The following is a 23,361-nucleotide window of genomic DNA, read 5'->3' as shown; positions in this document are numbered from 1 at the left end:
GCCACCACCCCAAGCTGATTCACCTTAGCACAGGACTTCTAGGGTGGATTCGTCTAAGGTGGAGGCTACACGGTCTCCGGTTCACGAGCCTCGGGTCGACGAGCCTTCGACCCACGAGACTCGTGTCCCAGAGGCTTCCTTCCAGGCGACTCCGGAGCAAAGCAGGGATGAGGGTACGTCCCAAGAGACCCAGTGGGATACCTGGCCTGAGGCAAGTGGCCATGCTGGTAGCGACGAGGAGCTGGGTGAGGGGGCTACCGTCTACCAGCGTGGTAGTTCGGGGCTCCCGCTCGTGACAGCGACCCCCGAGCAGAGGTGGTCGATTAGGCCAAATGGGGACAAGTAAGTTAATTTACCCTTATTTAACCTTTTTCCTTCGCATTTTCTCAAATATCTAATGTTTTGGCTTTAATTTGTCATACTGTAGGGGTTGGATTGTTGCCAAGGGTGTCCGCAAGCCCAACAGTGTCCTTGGTGTTCTTTGCCGTCAAAACTTCCCAGGGTTTGTTACGTTGCCCGGTCGGGAGCGAGAGGTAGGAATGACCTGGGAGCACTACTTGGGTGCCCCGGCCCCGCCGGAGGTGGAGATCGACGGTGTTTTGTGTGACACGAGGGCGGACATGGTGATCCGAAAGTTCTGGGTAATTTCTCTTTCACACAATTATAAATCAACCATAGCTATTTATTGTACTAATCGGTGTTGTCTCGTTTGCAGACCTACTACAGGTGTGAGGAGGGATACGAGGAGGACGCGACAAAGGTTATCAAAACCGAATGTCGCCGCGTACTTCAAAACTTTCGGCACGAGGCTCGGGTGCAGGCTGTTCGAGACTACTATGCCACGCGGCGTATTAGGCTTGACAAGGTGAAGTGTCGTGATGCTAAGATGGAGAAGGAGCATTACATGAAGGTAATTACATATTATTAAGGCTTTGTAGTTAGTTTCCTTGATTTGGTTCTTACGCGCTCAAATTTCTCTTAATTAACTTAGGTGCCCCCGAGATGGTGTGTGGATAAGATGGATTGTTGGGAGGCCTTGGTGGATCAGTGGTGCTCCGAAACGTGGGAGGCCAGCCACAACAACGCCAAGGAGAGGCGTGGCACAATGGTTGGCGTGCCACACCATCAAGGGAGCGTCAACTTAATCCAATTTGGCGAGAACTGGGTATGTGGTTTGCTTCATGCCTCATGCAATTCATTCTTAATGCTATCTTGAGCCCTTTACTAATACAATTTTCCTCTCTCTCTCTTTTAGGCGCGTCACAATAAGATGGAGGCGCCACAGATGTACGACCTGTATGCGATGGCCCATACTGCCTCGTACAAGAAGGTCAAGGCATTCTCTGAGTCTGACCTCGAGCATCCAGAAAACTTCACCAACATCTCCTCCCACGACAAGCTCGTGAAGTACAGAGATCACGGGAAGGCGAGGAAAGGGGAGGACTTTAACCCGAGCGAGGGGCCTATTGATCCAGAGCTGGTGATGATAGCTGGCAATGGGAGGCCCCATGGCTCGATCGCCATTGGAGACGGTCTTATACGTTGTCCTAACTCTCTCCGGCAGATAAAGGCACGCCAAACGAGCTCTTGTCCGGAGATAACACCTCGTCCACGGCCAGTCGAGCTCGGCATTGAGGTTAGTTTAATGGACTCAACTATCTTTCCACATTATGTTGTGCGTTGGAACCAATATGATTACATTGCTAACAATGAGTTGTGTTGTAGGCTGCTATTCAGAAAGAGAGAGAGACAATGCAGATGGCTATGGCAGAGAAGGATAAGGAAATTAGGGAGCTGGAGGAGAGGACGACGGCATTGGTGGAGGCGGAGAGGGCACGGAATGATGCGTCTACCAAGGCCATATATGAGCTCTTCGTGGTAAGTTTCTTCTTCATGTTATTTCAAATCTTGCATTTGAATGTCCGTTTCATTAATAAATAAAAAGTTTGACTTGTCGAAACCAAATGTACCGTCTATGTGCGAGAAGAACGGCCAAGTCCCTCCGCCGATGCCAGTCATTAACGTGGCGGGGACAGTGAGTTTCATTTCAGTGGAGTGATCTTAAGAGTGTCCTCATGCTAACTACACATTGCAAACGATCTTTGGTGCAGAATATGTCCCGAAACGCATCGCACGACCCTTCTACAGTCGAGCCTTCTCCAGGTGAAACAAGCCAGAGCCACCGTGCTTGACCCTAACTTAGGTATGTTATTTCTAGTGTTTTAATAAAAGATAGCTAGATGACATAATTAGCTTAGTTACCTCCAAAATGACCTATTTAATAAAAAATGATCTATACTTAGCTAATGATCCTCGAAATGACATAATTAGCTCCAAAAAGGCATTCTTAGCCAATTTAACCCAAAGAAGGGGACAAGAGGAGAAGAAAGAGGAAAAATGAAAGGAAGGAAGAAGAAGAGGAGGAGAAGAAGAAGAAGGAGAGGGAGGAGGATAAGAAGAAGGAGAAGAAGGAGAAGAAGGAGAAGGAGCTCCTCCTTCTCCTTCTTCTACCTCCTTCTTCCTCCTTCTCCTTCTCCTTCTTCTTTTCTTATTATTCTTCTCCTCTCCTTATCCTCCTCCTCCTCCTCCTCCTCCTTCTTTTACTTCTTCTTCTCTTTCTCTTCTTCTACGTAGCTTAGACTCATCCAAGAAAGCCTAAATTGGCTAATTATCCATCTAAATGACATAATTAGCTTAGTTAGCTCCAAAATGACCTATTTAATAAAAAATGACCTATACTTAGCTAATTATCCTCGAAATGACATAATTAGCTCCAAAAAGGCATTCTTAGCCAATTTAGCCCGAAGAAGGGGACAAGAGGAGAAGAAAGAGGAAAAATGAAAGGAAGGAAGAAAAAGAAGAGGAGAAGAAGAAGAAGAAGGAGAGGGAGGAGGATAAGAAGAAGGAGAAGAAGGAGAAGAAGGAGGAGAAGAAGGAGGAGAAGAAGGAGAAGGAGCTCCTCCTTCTTCCTCCTTCTCCTTCTCCTTCTTCTTTTCTTATTCTTCTCCTCTTCCTTCTCCTTCTCCTCCTCCTCCTCCTCCTTCTTTTACTTCTTCTTCTCTTTCTCTTCTTCTACGTAGCTTAGACTCATCCAACAAAGCCTAAATTGGCTAATTATCCATCTAAATGACATAATTAGCTTAGTTAGCTCCTAAATGGTATATTTAATAAAACATGACCTATACTTAGCTAATTATCCTCGAAATGACATAATTAGCTCCAAAAAGGCATTCTTAGCCAATTTAGCCCGAAGAAGGGGACGAGAGGAGAAGAAAGAGGAAAAATGAAAGGAAGGAAGAAGAAGAAGAGGAGAAGAAGAAGAAGGAGAGGGAGGAGGATAAGAAGAAGGAGAAGAAGGAGGAGAAGAAGGAGAAGGAGCTCCTCCTTCTCCTTCTTCTTCCTCCTTCTTCCTCCTTCTCCTTCTCCTTCTTCTTTTCATCTTCTTCTCCTCTTCCTTCTCCTTCTCCTCCTCCTCCTCCTCCTCCTCCTTCTTCTTTTACTTCTTCTTCTCTTTCTCTTCTTCTACGTAGCTTAGACTCATCCAACAAAGCCTAAATTGGCTAATTATCCATCTAAATCACATAATTAGCTTAGTTAGCTCCTAAATGGTCTATTTAATAAAACATGACCTATACTTAGCTAATTATCCTCGAAATGACATAATTAGCTCCAAAAAGGCATTCTTAGCCAATTTAGCCCGAAGAAGGGGACGAGAGGAGAAGAAAGAGAAAAAATGAAAGGAAGGAAGAATAAGAAGAGGAGAAGAAGAAGAAGGAGAGGGAGGAGGATAAGAAGAAGGAGAAGAAGGAGGAGAAGAAGGAGAAGGAGCTCCTCCTTCTCCTTCTTCTTCCTCCTTCTCCTTCTCCTTCTTCTTTTCTTCTTCTTCTCCTCTTCCTTCTCCTTCTCCTCCTCCTCCTCCTCCTTCTTTTACTTCTTCTTCTCTTTCTCTTCTTCTACATAGCTTAGACTCATCCAACAAAGCTTAAATTGGCTAATTATCCATCTAAATGACATAATTAGCTTAGTTAGCTCCTAAATGGTCCATTTAATAAAACATGACCTATACTTAGCTAATTATCCTCGAAATGACATAATTAGCTCCAAAAAAGCATTCTTAGCCAATTTAGCCCGAAGAAGGGGACGAGAGGAGAAGAAAGAGGAAAAATGAAAGCAAGGAAGAAGAAGAAGAGGAGAAGAAGAAGAAGGAGAGGGAGGAGGATAAGAAGAAAGAGAAGAAGGAGGAGAAGAAGGAGAAGGAGCTCCTCCTTCTCCTTCTTCTTCCTCCTTCTTCCTCCTTCTCCTTCTCCTTCTTCTTTTCTTCTTCTTCTCCTCTTCCTTCTCCTTCTCCTCCTCCTCCTCCTCCTCCTTCTTTTACTTCTTCTTCTCTTTCTATTCTTCTACGTAGCTTAAACTCATCCAACAAAGCCTAAATTGGCTAATTATCCATCTAAATGACATAATTAGCTTAGTTAGCTCCTAAATGGTCTATTTAATAAAAAATGACCTATACTTAGCTAATTATCCTCGAAATGACATAATTAGCTCCAAAAAGGCATTCTTAGCAAATTTAGCCCGAAGAAGGGGATGAGAGGAGAAGAAAGAGGAAAAATGAAAGGAAGGAAGAAGAAGAAGAGGAGAAGAAGAAGAAGGAGAGGGAGGAGGATAAGAAGAAGGAGAAGAAGGAGGAGAAGAAGGAGAAGGAGCTCCTCCTTCTCCTTCTTCTTCCTCTTCTTCCTCCTTCTCCTTCTCCTTCTTCTTTTCTTCTTCTTCTCCTCTTCCTTCTCCTTCTCCTCCTCCTCCTCCTCCTCCTCCTCCTTCTTTTACTTCTTCTTCTCTTTCTCTTCTTCTACGTAGCTTAGACTCATCCAACAAACCCTAAATTGGCTAATTATCCATCTAAATGACATAATTAGCTTAGTTAGCTCCAAAATGACCTATTTAATAAAAAATGGCCTATACTTAGCTAAATTCTCTCCTAAATGACATAATAAGGCTTACGTAGCTGCAACATGACCTATTCCCCCTAACTTAGATATTAAATGGCCTATAATTAGCCTAGCTAGATCAAAAATGGCTTAATAAGCATAGTTTGCTCCGGAATGACCTATTTTACCCAAGTTAGCTCCGAAACGACCTATAGTTAGCTAGGGTTCCACCTAAATGACATAATTAGCTTAGTTAGCTCTTAAATGGTCTATACTTAGCTAATTTATCTCCGAAATAACCTATATATACACTACTTCATCTAGTATTATTCTTCTAACTTTCTTATTTGTCATTTTGCAGATTACCTTCACTTCACGGGAAGCTTGGAAAATATTGATGGAATGCTTGAAGATGATTTCTTGTACCATGGGTTGTATTGAAACTATTGTAGTATATGAATATATGAAACTTTGTATGCACGTGGATGAAACTGGTGTAATATATGAAACTTTGTATGCACGTGGATGCAACTTGAAAGCTGGATATAAGAGGTTATTTAAATATGGTTATGAGTACGCAAAGAAATTTATTTATGTCAAATATATATATATATCCTGATTATTGTTAAAAATGCTGGATATAACAAAAAAAAAAGGGGCTGGTTCCCCTCTTTGCCGTCTGCCCCCACATGGCAAAGGGGGGAGGCAGACGGCAAAGGGGGGGAATCTGCCCCCTCTCTCTTCCCTCTTTGCCGTCTGCCCCCACATGGCAAAGGGGGGGAGGCAGACGGCAAAGGGGGGAATCTGCCCCCTCTTTCTCCCCTCTTTGCCGTCTGCCCCCACATGACAAAGGGGGGAGGCAGACGGCAAAGGAAGGAGGCCTGCCGTTAACACTTAACGGGGACGTTGCAATATATGCCGTCCCAGTTAATTTGTCGTCTGCCCCCTCATGGCAAAGTTTCTTTGCCGTCCGCTTTGGGAAAGTCGACGGCAAAGAACCTCTTCACCGGATTTTTTTTACCGTCTACTTTGCCGTCTGCTGACTGACGGCAAAGCCTTTGCCGTCCGTGGTTGCACCCTTTGCCGTCCGCTTTGGCAGACGGCAAATTTATGAATTTCAGTAGTGTAAGGTCAAGTCTTACACAGGTAGAGCCTCGAAGGCTGACACACCAAACATAACTAGCAGCGAAAATCTTGATCGAAAGCATGAACCCGAGCTATCTGCCTTAACCTACAGACATTCTGACTGGGAAGCGTCCTAGTTCGCGTGTTCGTCTTCGATGAGCTCTTCACCATATTCCCGCCCTTCCATGCCTGGCCAATTAAATAACCAGCGGCAAGCCAATGAGTACTTTGAATGTACTCGCAACCAACCCATGATGTGGAACAAGGTAGTAACAATGCATGATATAGCACTAAGTAGGTAAGTTTGTGAAAAGCTAATTTTTGCGTGTTATGACATGATTAATCTTGTAAAAGCATGCATCCACATGTTGCAGATATCCATATGAACAAATTATAGTTATCATCATAAGCAGGGGTTGAACGTCCCACGTTCATTTCCCATACCAAGTCGTCTGACTTATCTCAAGTATCATCTTCCTCATACCATCGCATTTTCCACACACGCACGCTTGGTTTATGTGAAAACATCTAGACGTTGTTTAAGCAAGATTACCCAACTATCTTTGACCGTGGATACAGCTATTCAAATAGTTTGACACTTTGCAGAGGTTGCGCGTTGTACCCATGAGACTCGGGGAACTCCCGTGTCATCCATGACTCGTGGTATATTACATTCCAGAGGTAAGCACCCGAACTATGCCATCCCCTCGCGACAGTAAACAAAGAGTCCACTCGTTTGGTACCCAGCCCACATGATGTACATCATACGAGCTTCGCTCTAGATCGTATCATCCATGAAGGGACCAACGGTGTGCCCGGTGCCTGTGAAAACAGCTCATGGTCGCGCAACCTCGCACGACCCCGTATCGAGAGTGATCACGCCACTCTCGCCACTAGTAATGTGGGCTATTCAAATAGTTTTTGTAAAAAATACACAACTGGTATTATTAAATACTACTCCCTTTGTAAACTAACATAAGAGCATTTAGATCACTAAAATAGTGGTCTAAATGCTCTTATATTAGTTTACGGAGGGAGTACACATTATTCCAATATTTGTGGTGGAAGAATAATTGGATTTGGATGAATATTGGTTTCTATGGAATTTTTGCAAAACAGAGCAAAAAAGTAAAAGGAAAAATGGTCATGCGCCCCCTCGGCTAGAGGCTGCTGACCAAACCGGCCGAGCTAGCGAAGCCAGCCCAGGCAAGGCGCGGGGCGCGCGCTATCAGGTTTGAACCTGACGCGCAGGGCCCAGCGGTCAGTGACACAGAGGGGGAGGCGGGAGAGAGGAGAGGCAGGGTAGTGGCTGACGACCGGGCCCCACTGGCAGGTCGCCGTCAACTCGTGTCCACGGTGATTCTGACGCTCACCTGTTGACCGCTATCACAATTAGACAAACATCCATCCTCTTCTACTATTATTACTCCACCCGTTGACCGCTATCCAGCATGCATCGCAAGGTATTAAGATCATAACAAATAGAATAATGTCTGAAGCATGATGACATAACTCATACATAGTAAGATCAATTCATATATTCGAACCCGTAATTTATCCTTAGTAGCAACAATAAAAATATGTGCCTTGCAACTCCCCCTGTAACAGAGTAAGGACACCACAATTCTGAACCTACTACTATGCACCACTGCCTCTAATGATCTAATCATTAACTTGGCAAAATAAAACACATAGATTGGAAATCATAAATAGCTATAAATCACACATAGTTGACCTGAAAAGACTCAATTAATTTCAATGAATAATCTGATCATAAACTCACAATTCATCGGATCCCACCAAACACACCACAAAAGTTACATCAAATAGGTATGTGAAGAGATCTTTGTATTTCAAATCATCAGAGAGAGAGAGAGAGAGAGAGAGAGAGAGAGAGTCATCTAGCTACTGCTATGGACCCGCGGATCCATTGGGAACTACTCACACATCATCATGGAGCAATAAGGTTGATGAAGACGGCCTCTGTGATGGACCCCCCCCATCCTTAGAGTACCAAAAAAGGCCTCCTGATGGGATCGCAGAAGATCACAGACTTGCAGCTGCGATAAAATTGTTACAGGACCTCCTTCAAGGGTTTCTGGATAGATGGGAATTTATAGTGCTAGAATTAGGTCTTACGAAGCCACAAGGGGGCCACAAAGCACCTAAGAATGCCCTAACCCCCAGGACCCACCCCTGCCTTGTCGCTCCCTTGTGCATCGTCTGGTCTCCTCCCAAAGCTTCCAGGGCCTTCTTTTGTCCAGAAAAAGTCGTCACGAAGTTTCATCGAGTTTGAACTTCGTTCGGTATGGATTTCCTCATAAATCAAAAACTTGTAGAATACAGGTACTGCCACTTGGCACTCAGTTAATAGATTAGTCCATAAAAACATTATAATTGGTTAGTCCATAAAACAATATAAATCATACTAGATTGATAGTACAATAGCATGAAATCAAAAATCATATACACGTTGGAGATGTATCAATGCTCATGTCATGAAGATAGTAACAGTGAAAGTTGCATGGCAATATATCTTTGAATTGTTATGGACATGCCATAATAGATAGATATGGTGACTATTTCGAGGAAGGATATATAAGGCTTATTCGTGAAATAGCGGCTCATTTCATGGGGTTTGGATACCCGACAAAGTTTACACCAAGTTTCAAAGTGAGAACGGACAATGCACGATACGGAAGAGGATAGCAAAATATGGATAGATGGAAGTGCTTATAGTCTAAAACTAGTACTAGTCATAAAGACCTCAAGTATTTATGTGGAAGCCTAGAAGCCCTCGAAGCAAAGGACTACTTGCATGCTCTAAGAAGGAAGGTTGGGAGGAGTTAACTATCGCGAGTCCCCAATCTAGACTACACAAATGATATGAATCAAGGATAAATTATACTCCAACTTCCTAGTCATGCCATACCGATACATTAATGAGTGGGAGATCACAATCCTTAACATCGATATTTTTACTAGACCAAGATTATCAATTAGTAAGCCTTCATATTATCATCTTAATATCGTTTATCAAACACAATATATTCAGTGATCCACATGCAAAATTTTATTATACCACCGTTGTATACCTATTATTTTTGGACCAAACATATTACTAATGCAAATTATCACTACATATTTAAGTCTCAAAAAGACATAAGTGAAGAAAGAAGTGCAATTGATTTCTATAAAATGTATGTATCGCCGTGCTCAAAGGGTATAAGTGAAGTACATAAGCGCTTGTGAGAAAAGATGTAAGTGAAGTATATGAGCATTTGTCTCAACTCAAAAGAGATAAGTGAAGTTCATTGAGCATTCTATAAATTGTGATGAATATGTGTCTCATAATTTGTGTGGTCAGAAAATAATGATCATGAAAACAAGCAAGCAAATAAAACAAAAATATACTATGCTCCAAGCAAACACATATCATATGATGAATAAAAATGTAGAAACATGTGATATAGTTTGATTTTTTAATTTCTTCATCCAAGAAATGACAGTTTGCAATTAGTTTTTTATTTGCAGGACGAGTTGTTAATTTGTACAGCTTATCCACAAAAAAATCCACTGGCATACTGCATGGCACCATGAGCTAATTTTTTAATTGTTTGTCTGTCACTTAATTTTCAAGCCGCTCCATTATGTTACCCAATATATTGAATGGTCTGTTAGAGTAAGCAATCTTTGTTGATGGAGAGAGTGAGACCGGGAGCCCTACAAAATAATCATGAGACTATTATATGTAGCGTCTGAATTTAATTTTGACAGGCATATCATATCCGACTGTAGAAAGAAATATCCCATGCATTCCTGTCTCTAGGTAGCACTCGTACCAACCAACCAGTACGTGCCTTCATTACCCATGTATCCACGCTTGCAGGTAGGCAGCTATTGATCCATTTGACTTGGCATTTCTTGTAGGAGTAATTAGAATCGGTGTATCATATCTGAGCTAGCATTAGTTTATCATGACTGATTAATAATTAAGTTCAGATTGACCAAGTTGATGATTGTCTGTGTACTGAACCTAGATAGAGCCTACCTAATCAAACAAGACAAGATGACAAGTCTGGCATATGTATTGTCAGTAGTTAATTGAATGAGTTGCATGAGTGCATCGAAACAGCAGTCATTGGTTAGCTAAAACAACCAGCTGCCTACACGATTTGAGCCATTGGGGGCAGCAGAAAGCACGTGCATCTTTCCCTATCTATGTACAGTATATGAGCATACCAGTAGTTCTTGTACTATGAGGCTACGAGCATAGTATTACTAGTATCTTGCTTGTGCATTCAACAAAGTGGTGTGGGCAGCTTTATTCTCCCAGGTGAAAGAAGAAGAAACACCCGAAAAGCCAAAGCGCTAATCACTAGCATCTGTTCCCTGATGAGAAAGATGGCCTGTTTGCTTCCATGCCAAGCCACAGCCACAGCGACAGTGGATGAGAATACGTTGCTGACCACCGCTCGACAAGTCGATACAGTTCTGTTAGTAGTAGGTACTGTTGTGAACTCAAGCAAAAAAACTGTGTTATTCGAAAGTAGTAAGTTAATTAGTTGGCCGCTGTGCTGTAACAGTTGCATGATGAAGATGTGCAGTGCAGGGGTGATGTGAAACCGTTTCCTGACCAGAATGCCTTTTGCCCAGGCCGCATCTTTGCTTGCTTGATCTGACGAGCATCCACGTTTTGCTCGAGACGATTACAAGAGTAGCAGAATGGTCAACAGTAGTGCCGGCCGACGTCTCCATCGGCATCTCTCTGTGTCGTCTCGGTCGATCTCTCCACCAGTACTTGTAAGCAGGGTACTACTCTACTAGTAATTGCACCAATCAATCAGGGCCGAGCGAGGCGCGATCTACTCCGTTCCGTCCCCGCTGCGCCTTCCACGCCACTGCTTTTTCCTCGCCGTCGAATCTCTTTCCTGCTCCTCACCGGTCAGGATCACGCCGTTTTTGTCACCTTGCTCCCCTCGATTCTCCCTGCTCCGCTCTTGTTCTGTTTCTTGGAGTTCTCCATCCTTCCGATCGTATGGCTAGCCGATGGGGTGGAGCTCCTGCCTTCCTGCGCTCATATATCTCGCGCTCTCAGGCGATAGCCGTACGCATATACTAGATCCTCGAGAGACGAGGCGAGATGGGCTCGGCTCTGCTCCGTGTCCTCTGCCTCTGCAGCCTTGTGGCGCTCGCCCGGCCGGCCAGGCCGGCCAACGTCTCCATCGGCGCCCTCTTCACCTTCGACTCCGTCATCGGGAGGTCCGCCAGGGCCGCCATCGACCTCGCCGTCGCCGACGTCAACCGCGACGCCGCCGTCCTCAGGGGGACGCACCTCAGCCTCGTCGCGCAGGACACCAAGTGCAGCGGCTTCGTCGGCACCATCCAAGGTCACTGCTCTCTTCTTCTTCTTCCTCTTCTTCTTCCAAAAAATATAATAAAAAATCCTCCTAATACCCCCAAATGTTTGCTGCGATCAGATTAGCAAATACGGAGTACTACAGTAGTCGTCATCACGAACTTTGATTCCACGATTAGATTTTTCGTGTTCTTTACATATTGATATCTTGGCCTGTATGCATCCACTTTCTTCTTCATTTGGTTTGGTTCTCTCTCTCTCTCCTCATTCAGTTGACTCTCGTGGAGGTGGAGGTGGAGCCTGCCTACTGCCTTGGATCTCTCCACATGAACTTTGCATGACGATTTTTTTTAAATAATAATGATAATCTGTTTTTTTTCCTTGGCAACGGATTAGTCAGAGACTACCCCGTCCCGTGCTCTCGCCGTTGCATTTTGTAGCTATTGTCCTGTGCTAATCGACCGGCCGGTATTGATATTGGATCAAAAGAACGTTTCACCTTTTTCTTCGTATAAATGAACAAATGACTAGTACGTACTCCCTCGATCGGTAACAAAAATTACTCCTTTACGGAGGGAGTTATCGCAGTTGACACTGATGTAAGTACGTGTTGATGCTGCAGCGCTGCAGCTAATGGAGAAGAAGGTGGTGGCGGTTGTGGGACCGCAGTCGTCGGGGATCGCCCACGTGGTGTCGCACGTAGTCAACGAGCTCCACGTCCCGCTGCTCTCCTTCGCCGCCACTGACCCGGCGCTCGCCTCCGCCCAGTACCCCTACTTCGTGCGCGCAGCCCGCGGCGATGACTCCTCCCAGATGGCCGCCGTCGCCGACATCGTCGCCTACTATGGCTGGAGGGAGGTCACCGTCATCTACGTCGACAACGACTACGGCCGCGGCGGCGTCGACGCCCTCGGTGACGCGCTCGAGGCCAAGCGCGCCAAGCTCTCCTTCAAGGCGCCCTTCCCTCCGGACGCCGACCAAGCCGCCATCGCCGACCTGCTCCTGCAGGTCACCATGATGGAGTCCCGCGTCTGCGTCGTCCACGTCAACCCGGACTCCGGGCTCGCCGTCTTCGCCGCCGCGCGCTCCCTCGGCATGATGGCGTCCGGCTACGTCTGGATCGCTACCGACTGGCTCGCCGCAGCGCTGGACTCGACGCGCCCACCCAATCCCAAGGCGATGAGCCTCCTACAGGGCGTGGTCACGCTTCGCCAGTACGCCCCGGATTCCGGCGCCAAGAGGTCGCTCACCTCGAGATTCGCCGCCGGCCAGCTGAACCGGAGCGCCACCCTGTCCCTGAATGCGTACGGGCTCGCCGCGTACGACGCCGTGTGGATGGCCGCCCGCGCCATCGACGAGTTCCTGGAAGACGGGGGGAACGTCACCTTCTCGGCCGACCCGAGGCTGCAGCAGGAGGTGAACGGGACCAGCACGCTGCGGCTGGACGCGCTCAGAGTGTTCGACCAGGGGGAGCAACTGCTGCACAAGGTGATGCTCGCCAACTTCACGGGCATCACGGGCGACGTGCGGTTTTCTGCGGACGGCAGGAGCCTGGCCGACCCCGCCTACGAGGTCCTCAACGTCGGTGGCACGGGCGTCCGGCGGGTCGGCTACTGGTCCAACCACTCGCATTTGTCAGTGTCCGCGCCCACTCCATTCCAAGCTAACAGCAGCCAGCAGCAGCAGCAGCAGGAGCGGCGGCTGTACAGCATGATCTGGCCTGGGGAGACGACATCGCCGCCGCGCGGGTGGGTGTTCCCCAACAACGGCCGGCCGCTGAGGATCGGCGTGCCGTACAGGACGACGCAGAGGCAGTTCGTGTCCAAGGACAGCGGCCCCGACGGCGCGAGCGGGTACTGCATCGACGTGTTCAAGGCCGCCGTGGCACTGCTCCCGTACCCTGTCCCCGTGTCCTTCATCCTCTTCGGCGACGGCGTCAAGAACCCCAGCTACAGCGACCTCGTGAACAAGGTCGCCAACAATGTGTTCGACGCGGCGGTGGGCGACGTGTCCATCGTCACGAACCGGACGCGGGTGGTGGACTTCACGCAGCCGTACGTGGAGTCCGGGCTGGTGATCGTGTCGCCGGTGAAGGAGAAGAGCTCCAACGCGTGGGCCTTCCTCAAGCCCTTCACATTGGGCATGTGGGCCGTCACCGGCGCCTTCTTCCTCTTCGTCGGCTCTGTCGTCTGGGTTCTCGAGCACCGCTTCAACCCGGAGTTCCGCGGATCCCCACGCAAGCAGCTCGTCACCATTTTCTGGTTCAGCTTCTCAACAATGTTCTTCGCGCACAGTAAGCTACTGTATATATATATATACTATCTGGCTTCTGCTTCCGTCGCTCTGCATGCGTTCCCAAGAGAAGAAGCTCTGATAAATGGCGGTTTCAATCATTTGCAGGGGAGAACACTGTGAGCTCGCTGGGTCGTTTCGTGCTCATCATCTGGCTGTTCGTGGTGCTCATCATCAACTCGAGCTACACGGCGAGCCTGACGTCCATCCTGACGGTGCAGCAGCTGTCGACGGGGATCCAGGGGCTGGACGGCCTCCTCGCCAGCGCCGACCCCATCGGCTACCAGATTGGATCCTTCGCCAAGAGCTACATGATGCAGGAGCTCAACGTGCCGGAGTCCCGACTCAAGGAGCTTGCCATCGACGACTACGCCGCCAGCCTCCAGCTCGGCCCGCGCAACGGCGGCGTCGCTGCGATCGTGGACGAGCTGCCCTACGTCGACCTCTTCCTCTCCACCAACTGCCAGTTCAAGACCGTTGGACAAGAATTCACCAAGAGCGGATGGGGATTCGTAAGATCCAAACTAAAACTCTGCATTTCTATTCTTCCCATCAATGGCTCTCTTCTGTGAGTTTCTGTTGCTGAATGGATCGATCGATATTCATTAGGCGTTCCAGCGGGACTCACCTCTGGCGGTGGACCTGTCAACGGCGATCCTGACGCTGTCGGAGAACGGCGACCTGGAGCGGATCCACGACAAGTGGCTCAACCCGGGGCAGTGCGACTCCTCGCAGGGCGGCGACGTCACGGCCGACAGGCTCAACCTCAGCAGCTTCTGGGGACTCTTCCTCATCTCCGGCATTGCCTGCTTCATTGCATTGGTCATCTTCTTCACCAGGATACTGTGCCAATACGGCAAGTACCACCAGGGCGATGGCGAGGGTGGAATGCCGCCGGAGGAGTTCCCAGTGCGGCGGCCCGAGCGGCTGAGGAGCATCAGGGATCTGATAACGTTCGTGGACATGAAGGAGGAGGAGGTGAAGAGGGCCATCAAAAGGAAGTCGAGCAACGACCGACGGGACAGGTCCATCGCCAGCTCCGGCGGGGCATCCTCCTTCTCCGCATCCACGGTGTAGCCAGCTTCTTCCTTCTCTTGATTGATCTGGTCGGGTGCATGGATGGATTTCTAACAGCATAGACCGATTGACCGACGATGTCGATCTGAGAAGCTGCACGCCACGGTAAGCTAAGCTAGGACACTGTAATGTAATTAGGCAATGATGATATACATATACAAACAGGACTGCCATGTTGGAGATGGCATAGATAGATTAGATAGATTAACTGCTACTCCCTTGATTCTTAAATATAAAGCTTTTTAAAGATTCCGCTACGGACACATAGAGCTCATTAGCAGAAAGATACTTTCATTCCACCAAAATCAATACTTCAAAGTATTGTCTGTCTATAAACATCCTTATAATGAAATATCTTAAAAGATTTATATTTAATAACGGAGAGGAAGTACTACAACAATACTTTAAGGGAAACGCTACGACGTCCACAGGCGAATTATTTCCAATGATCCGCCACCTTCACAGCCGTTTGATTATCTCCATCCAGTCGATATGTGCGTGGGGCTTCGGTCGGGCATCCAGTAATTTCTGAAACGACGTTCGAGTTTCTGAAACAATCGCTTTGTTGCAGTTTTTTTCTCTTTGCGCGCGCTTCGGCTGGGCACCCGGTAATTCCTGAGACAATGCTCGAGTTTCAGAAACAATCGCTTTGTTGCAGTTTTTTTCTTTGCGCGCGCTTCAACTAGGCATCCGGTAATTCCTGAAACAACGTTCGAGTTTCTGAAATAATCGCTTTGTTGTAAAAAAATCCTTTCTCTTTCTGCAATAGTGGCCGTGTTGCGGAAACAACAACAGAAATAACAGAATATGCATACGAAAGTGTGTGACCAAGCATGGATCAAGCAATCCAACGGCTGCGCGGGTGGCGGAGCTCTCTGCGCGATCAGCCGGTAGAGCGTTAGCGTTTTTCATACTTCAATATGTGGAGAAGGAAGACATTATTTTCTATACACAAGAAGGACCGCAGTTGAAATTTTTTCAATACGCATCTCAATAGAAATGATCAAAAGGCGATAACAATGCTTGATTTTTTTTTCTTTTAACACACTATAGACACAAGGGCTTGTATATATGTACATGCACTCATTTTTATGAACATATATTCACATATTTTAAATTTTACAAAGTCGCTGTAGGCACCTCTTCATCAACGGCGATGTCTCTTTCCACTGAATGCGCGTCGCCGAAAATCCTAAAATAAATCCAGAAATAAATACGAGCATCAGGATTTAAACCTTGATGGAGTAAGGATATCACGGTCCCTCTAATCATCCAATCATAGGTTGGTATGCTTGCTTGATTTCAAGCTAACGTGGTAAAAACAAACAATTTTTTGAGTGAATCTACCAAAATATATCTGGAATCTCGTGTTTTACAAGGAAACTTGGTCATTCTTCATAGAACTAAAAGGGATGGCACGCTCCGCCCCTACCGGCGACAAGAGTATCTCCCCTAATCCCTCCCTAATAATAAAGCAAATTCGGTTTCTGTTCGTCCGTCTTGAAAATTACCCCTAAAATTTGCATTAATTACCCACCATGTCACCGGTAAGTAATAGAAAACGTTTCACAAAGCGAAAAATCTTGGATTGGACCGGCCCATGTAAAAACCTCCTATATTACGCTCTGCACGCTGGGAGAATATCCAGCACACCGTATGGGCCGGCCCATGCACAGGCGCCTGCTTTTAGTTCCGTTTATTTTTTTTATTTTCAGTTTCGTTTTATTTTTTTATTTTAAATAATTTAGAACTTTAAATAATCTTTAAAATTTTAATAAGCTGATAATTATAAATCAACATATTTAATAAATTAAAATGTTTGTGACTTTAAAAACTGCTCGGAGTTTTGTAAAAAACTGCTCGCATATACAATAAAATGTTTGCAATTTTATAAAAATGTTTGTACAATAAGAATAGTCCATGATCTCAAATACAATTCCATGTATTAAAAACTATTAAATGCATTTAACAAAATGCTTTCTAATTCAAAATATGTCCTAAAATTTTAAAAATAGCTAATGCCTGTTTTGATAGTTTCTTTTTTTATTTGAAATTTTCCGTTCCATTTTTGTTTATTTATAATTTAAATAATTTAGAATTACAAAAAGTTTTGCATATTAAAAAATAGGAATTTGGATTAAAATGCTGACGAATTTTTATTTTGAATTAAAAATAGGATTCAAAAAAAGCCCGGGATTTATATATTTTTTTGCAAATTCCAGAACAATGTCCATGAATTTAATAAATATATTATTGATTTATAAAAATGTTTGTTTATTAAGAAAAACTTCATGCATTTCAAAAAATGTTTGTGAATTTAAAATAAAATCCTCCAACATAAAAAATTATGTTCGTCTTTTCTTGAATTGGTGGCCAATTCAAAAAAATATATTTAAATCCGTTCGAAATATAGAAAATATTCACGATTTTTAGTAAATATTTGTAAATTGTAAAAAATGTTCTCGATTTTAAAATCGTTCTCATATTTGTAAAATTGTTCACGGAAGATCTAATATATATAGTTAAACATTAATGCTTCTAAGTCTTTGTGACAATATACCTGTGTGAATTTTGAAGAATTAACTGTTGGATGGATCGGATTATTATTATATGTTTTCTACAAAAAATTCTTGAAATTCAGAATAAATCTTTGAGTTACCAAGATTTCTGACAACAGTGATATATATTTTTTGAAAATGTAAAGATTGCTTCAACTTGTGAATAAATTTAAAAGAAGAAACATTTTTTGCGTTTGTGCACAAAATTTCTAAATCAAGCGATGATATATGAACATAATGTGGTCACCATCATTGGAGATTATGTTTTTTTTCTTCCGTGGTATAGCACGGGCCATTTTGCTAGTAATAATAAACCACGAATCGCTTCTGCCGTACGTTGCTGGCGGTTTTGCAAAAAAGTCCTTCTGTTTTCGGGTATTCAACCCACGGTCCTTTTGTGAGTTAAAAAACGTTTCGTTTTTACGTAAACCCCCTCGCAATCACCATCGGGCACCATGGCTTATCTATTCCTGTCCTTCACAGAGGGCCGCTGAGTGGTGGCGCGGACGACTAGGACGGGGGCGCGCTAGCATCGCCGCCGCCGCTGGACGTCGCTCCCGTCTCCGATTGTGGTGATGGCCTCGCCCCGCGCAGCTTCGCGATGACCTTGTCCCTCGACGCCCACCTCTGCAACGTCGTCTCCCACCTCCCCGTTAGGGACGCCGCCCGCACCGGCGCGCTCTCGCATCGCTGGCGCGGGCTCTGGCGCGCCACCCCGCTCGCCCTCGACGACGCCCACCTCCTCCCGTCTCCGGTCCCCACCGCCGCACTGGTGTCCCGCGTCCTCGCCTCCCACCCAGGCCCCTTCCGCGTCATCCGCATCGCTGAGATCCCCATCGACGGGTCCAGCGAGGACGACTTTCCTCGCGCTCGCGGAGTTGCTCGACCACCTCGCCGACAAGGGCGTGGAGGACCTGACCCTCGTCAACCGCCCCTTCTCCTTCGACGTGCCTGTGCAACATCCCTTAACCCTCCTCCGCTGCGGGGTCTCGCTCCGCCGCCTCTACCTCGGCGTATGGCTCTTCCGCTTCACCACCGACCTCCCGCCCGGCCCCGACGTCTTCCCCAACCTCCAGGAGCTCGGCCTCTGCCACGACATTACGGAGGAGCGCGACCTCAAGTATGTGCTAGCTTGCAGCCCCAAGCTGGAGACCCTGGCGCTCATCTCCAACTACGGCTACCCTGACCGCGTCCGCGTTGGCAGCCGCAACCTCCGCTGCGTGCTGCTCTAGCATTCCCTGGCGGACGAGGTCGCCGCCGTGTCTGCCCCAAGCCTGCAGCGTCTCATTATCTACTGCACGCACACCAGTGAGGCTGACGGGGTCATCAAGGTCAAGATAGGCCATGCTCCCCAGCTCGTCGTGCTCAGCTACTTGGACACGGCCACCCACCAGCTTGAGATCGGCAACACCATCATCAAGGTAGTCCATCCTATTCTCACAAATCTTTCAGCGCTATCCTATATATCTGGTTTGATTTGCTGCATTTGCATGATTGTCTGATTGATTTTGCGATGATGTGCAGGCTGGGGTGACAAATGTTTGCCCGAATACAGTGCTTCCAAGCGTCAAGGTGCTAGCTCTCAAGGTCCGTTTCAGAGTGCCTAAAGAAGTCAGAACTTTGCTCTGTTTCTTGATATGCTTTCCTGGAGTAGATATCTTACACATCATGGCTGTGAGTTTTACTTCTACCCTGTAGCTCTATCTCTCTGCATTCAAAATTAAATTTCCAATTTTTACAGCTTGCATTCCAGCATTAGCTTGCTGAATTGAGTTTTATTGATTTTGCAGTCTAACAACGACACCGACCACTACGATGACCCGGGTGAAGTCAAGCCAGGGGACAAGCTCAACTACACATTCTGGAAGGGGGTCGGTCCGATCAAATGCTTGAAGTCGCGCGTCAAGAAGCTGGTGTTCGACCATCCAATTCAATCTTCATAGTGAATCCCACGTCTTCTCTGAGATTGTGTTTGTTTGCATGAGTGACAGAGATATTCCTGATAATTGGGCATAAAGCCTCATTGCGCAGTTGGAATGAAACTATCTCCATGTTGTTGCCACAGCCTGGAGGTGTGATAGTGGAATCAAGATTGTAACGCGCTCGGCCTCCTTTGATGATTCTATAGGTCTCCTTTGATGATTCTATAGATGATGTTTCATTTTACCAACTTGATGGTGAATTCCATTCCATTCAGGATAGACAAAACTATGAGATGTGCAATTTCTTTGGAGAATCTAGCACTTAACAGCTTGCTTCTATTGTGAGAGAGGCAGTCCTCCGCGCAGCTCCATTGTACACTTCCCTCATGGATCTCCTTAGGTTGGATCTTTTGCAAGAGCAAGATATTGTTTAGGGTCACCACCTGTTCTCTTCTATCAGATATCACGTCTCCATTTTCTGTATTGTCAGGATATTGATTCTTGTAGAGCATAATAACAAACAAGCAGAGACAATGATCTTCAATATGATTTCTCTTGATTGTGATGAGCCTTGCATCATGACACACTAACATCTGCATGTATATAAGAGAATAAAATAATCAAGAGATGATGCAGTTTTCCTTTAACAGTTTATTGATAGTTTAGCCTCTTAGTTCCTTCCTTTGTAGTAGGTTTTTTTTTCATCTTAAAGTTCCTTCTGATACAAGAGGCACACATTTGGGTCTGTATTTCAGAAAAAAGACTGCTATTAAATGACGTGTGGAACAAACGATGGTATAACTTTCGCATCCAACTCTTCATATTCAGCGCATTATGTTTTTTTTTGTTCCTAAAAATCCATTACTATGTACCTTTTGAAGATAAAACAGAATGGGTATGTAAACCTTTTACAATAAATCATAAATAGTAGTTGTTGGAACATTAAAAATAAATGTTTGGCAAATAATAAAATATTCATGATTTTTTTAAAAGTTCATGTGTTAAAAATGTTAATGAAATTGAATAAAATTTTAACAATCCAAGAAATTTTTATCGATGGAAAATATCCTAAAAATTCAAAAACTGTTCGTGACTTACAAAAGAGTTTATTCATTCAAAAAATGATCATGCATTTCGAAAAATGTTTTTAAATTTAAAAAATATTTGTTAAATAAAAAAAATGTTCGCGAATTTCAAAATTTGTTCCAATAAATTTCAAAAAAATGTCCGTCGATTCAAGAAATGTTCGTCAATTCAAGAAAATTGTTTAATTTTTCCCAATTTCGAAATTATCTTCCAATAGTCTTAGATATTCATGAATTGAAAAAATATTCTTACTTATAGAAAATGGTTATGAATTAATAAGTGTTCACTAATTTTAAAAAGTTTCACGCTTTCAAACATGTGCACGATTTTAAGAAACTGTTCAAGATTTCATGAAATTGAAAGTAATAGTGTATCTTGATGATGTAGCAAAATTTATTCGCCCATTGAAGATTATGATTTTTTTCTCCCGTTGCAACGCACGGGCCCGTTTGCTAGTAGGAATATAAATCTCTTATGAGGTTATAACATCGATTGTGTTTGAACTTGCCACACATGGTATGGGGATCCCGACTCATAAGTCGTGATCAAGGAATGCACGTGTACAATAATTCCAGAGATCAATGTTCACTGAACACACATAAGCTGAATAATAAGAGTCTTACATCCATACATAACGTCTCATACAAATAAAGACCATTAAGGTCGAGTGTTACATAGATAGGGCCTCGAAGGCCAACACATTAAACATAACTAGCAAGGGAAATCTTGAACGGAAGTGTGAACCCATGCTATCTGCCTTAACCCTACACGCATTCTGACTGGAAAGCGTCCTATTTCACATGTTCGTCTTCAACGAACTCTTCATCATACTCATGTCCTTTCATGCCTGACCAATTAAATAACCAGTGGCAAGCAATGAGTACTTTGAATGTACTCGCAAGCAACCCATGTTTTGGAATAAGGTAATAACGATGCAAGATATATCACTAATAGGTAAGTTATAGAAAGCTAATTTGAAGTACAATAACATGATCAATATCTCATGAAGGCATGCATCAAGAGGTAGCCGATATCCATATGAACAAGTTACATATATCAATATAAACATGGGGTTTAACATCTCATGTTCACTCATCGTGTCAAGTCATCTGACTTAGATCAAGTATCACACTATCATCTTTCTCTCTCACACACACCAAGTTGTGAAAACATATGGACATAGTCTAAGAACGACCACCAACTGTCCATGATCGTGGACACGGCTATTCGAATAGTTTTACACTCTAGAGAGGTTGCATACTTTACCCACAAGACTTGGGAAACATCCATGTCAATCCATGACTCACGATATTTTCCATACTCGAGGTAAGTACCCGAACATTGCCTTTCCCGTGATGATACTAACAAATAGTCTACTCATTGGTGCCATCCCTCGTGATGTACATCACTAGTATCATCCACGAGGGCATGTAACAGCGTGCATGATGTCTGTGAAAACATCCCATGGTCATCCTTTCCGGCACGACCCCGTATCGAGAGTGACCACGTCACTCCCGCCGCTAGTAATGCGGGCTCTCTGCTAGTACCGACCAAAGTAATCAACAAAGCCCCGTCCCATAAGGGGTAGCGTGGTTGTGCATGTAAGGTTGGGACGGTCAACACATTTTAAATCTAATCCATTTTCGAAAACACACACGCATCTTGCCTTGGTACAACACTTCTTTCTCGAGTGGTTACCTAAATCAACACCATGTGCCTCCGGCATTAGTGACACCCGATGAGGTTTTCGAAAAGTCCTTGAAAACACCATTCTTTCCAACACATGCATAATCCCATCCCATTTGCGTAGCAACAACATAGCATCCTATCTACTTCCCACCCGCACAACCGTCATAGGAAGGTAGTGCCATGCTCAAGTGGAAGTATCAACGAGGAATTACCGGGACAACCCCGTTGGAAATATGCCCTAGAGGCAATAATAAAATAGTTATTATTATATTTCCTGTTTCAAGGTAATCGTTTATTATCCATGCTATAATTGTATTGAATGTAAACATAAATGCATGTGTGGATATATAGACAAAACAATGTCCCTAGTGAGCCTCTAGTTGACTAGGCTGTTGGTCAAGGATGGTTAAGGTTTCCTAGCCATAGACAAGTGTTGTCACTTGATGACGGGATCACGCCATTAGGAGAATGATGTGATGGACAAGACCCAAACTAACGTAGCATATGATCGTGTCATTTTGTTGCTATTTTTTTCTGCATGTCAAGTATACATTCCTATGACGATGAGCTCATGTAACTCACTAACACCGAAGGAATGCCTTGTGTGTATCAAACGTCGCAACGTTACTCGGTGACTATAAAGGTACTCTACAGGCATCTCCGAAGGTGTCCGTTCAGTTAGCATGGATCAAGACTGGGATTTGTCACTCCGTGTGACAGAGAGGTATCTCGGGGCCCACTCGGTAATACAACATCACAAATAAGCCTTGCAATCAATGTGAATAAAAAGTTAGCCACTTGATCTTGTATTACGGAACGAGTAAAGAGACTTGCCGGTAACGAGATTGAAATAGGTATGGCGATGCCGACGATCGAATCTCGGGCAAGTAACATACCGAAGAACAAAGAGAATAATATACGGGATTGTGTGAATCCTTGACATGGAGGTTCAACCGACAAGATCTTCGTAGAATATGTAGGATCCAATATGGACGTCCAGGTCCCGCTATTGGATATTTACCGGAGAGTGTGTCGGTCATGTCTATATAGTTCTCGAACCCGCAAGGTCTGCACACTTAAGGTTCGATGACGTTTTCGGTATAGTTGAATTATTGATGTTGGTAACCGAATATTGTTCGGAGTCCCGGATGACATCCCGGACGTCACGAGTGTCTCCGGAATGGTCCAGAAACAAAGATTGATATATAGGATTGTTGCATTTAGCTTCCGGAAAGATTTCGAGCATTATCGGTAAAGTACCGGAAGTGACAAATGGGTTCCGAGGTTTTACCCGGAGGGGCCAACCACCCGGGAGAGAACCAAATAGG

General features: G+C 45.0%; 1 protein-coding gene and 1 pseudogene across 1 annotated transcript; both read left to right on the top strand.

Moving 5' to 3' along the window:
• The first annotated feature begins 10,736 nt into the window (after positions 1 to 10,736).
• Positions 10,737 to 15,035, top strand: LOC123426377 (glutamate receptor 3.4-like). The gene is made up of 4 exons (XM_045110197.1): positions 10,737 to 11,440; positions 12,032 to 13,702; positions 13,810 to 14,213; positions 14,311 to 15,035. Exons 1-4 carry the CDS (start codon positions 11,194 to 11,196, stop codon positions 14,776 to 14,778), a joined length of 2,790 nt encoding a protein of 929 aa, XP_044966132.1. The 5' UTR covers positions 10,737 to 11,193; the 3' UTR covers positions 14,779 to 15,035.
• Positions 15,036 to 17,937: 2,902 nt separating this feature from the next.
• The window catches only part of LOC123427485, a 75,804-nt pseudogene continuing 70,380 nt past the window's right edge, over positions 17,938 to 23,361 (top strand).

The sequence above is a fragment of the Hordeum vulgare genome, chromosome 2H, assembly GCF_904849725.1.
Source record: "Hordeum vulgare subsp. vulgare chromosome 2H, MorexV3_pseudomolecules_assembly, whole genome shotgun sequence".
NCBI classification, from domain to species: domain Eukaryota; kingdom Viridiplantae; phylum Streptophyta; class Magnoliopsida; order Poales; family Poaceae; genus Hordeum; species Hordeum vulgare.
The sequence above is the reverse complement of the archived record's forward strand: the minus strand, read 5'-3'. Positions and strand labels throughout refer to the sequence as shown.

Coding starts and splice junctions, on each gene's coding strand:
- LOC123426377 (XM_045110197.1), top strand. CDS start 11,194: ATGGGCTCGGCTCTGCTCCGTGTCCTCTGCCTCTGCAGCCTTGTGGCG. Junction 11,441..12,031: donor CTTCGTCGGCACCATCCAAG/GTCACTGCTCTC, acceptor TTGATGCTGCAG/CGCTGCAGCTAATGGAGAAG. Junction 14,214..14,310: donor CCAAGAGCGGATGGGGATTC/GTAAGATCCAAA, acceptor GATATTCATTAG/GCGTTCCAGCGGGACTCACC.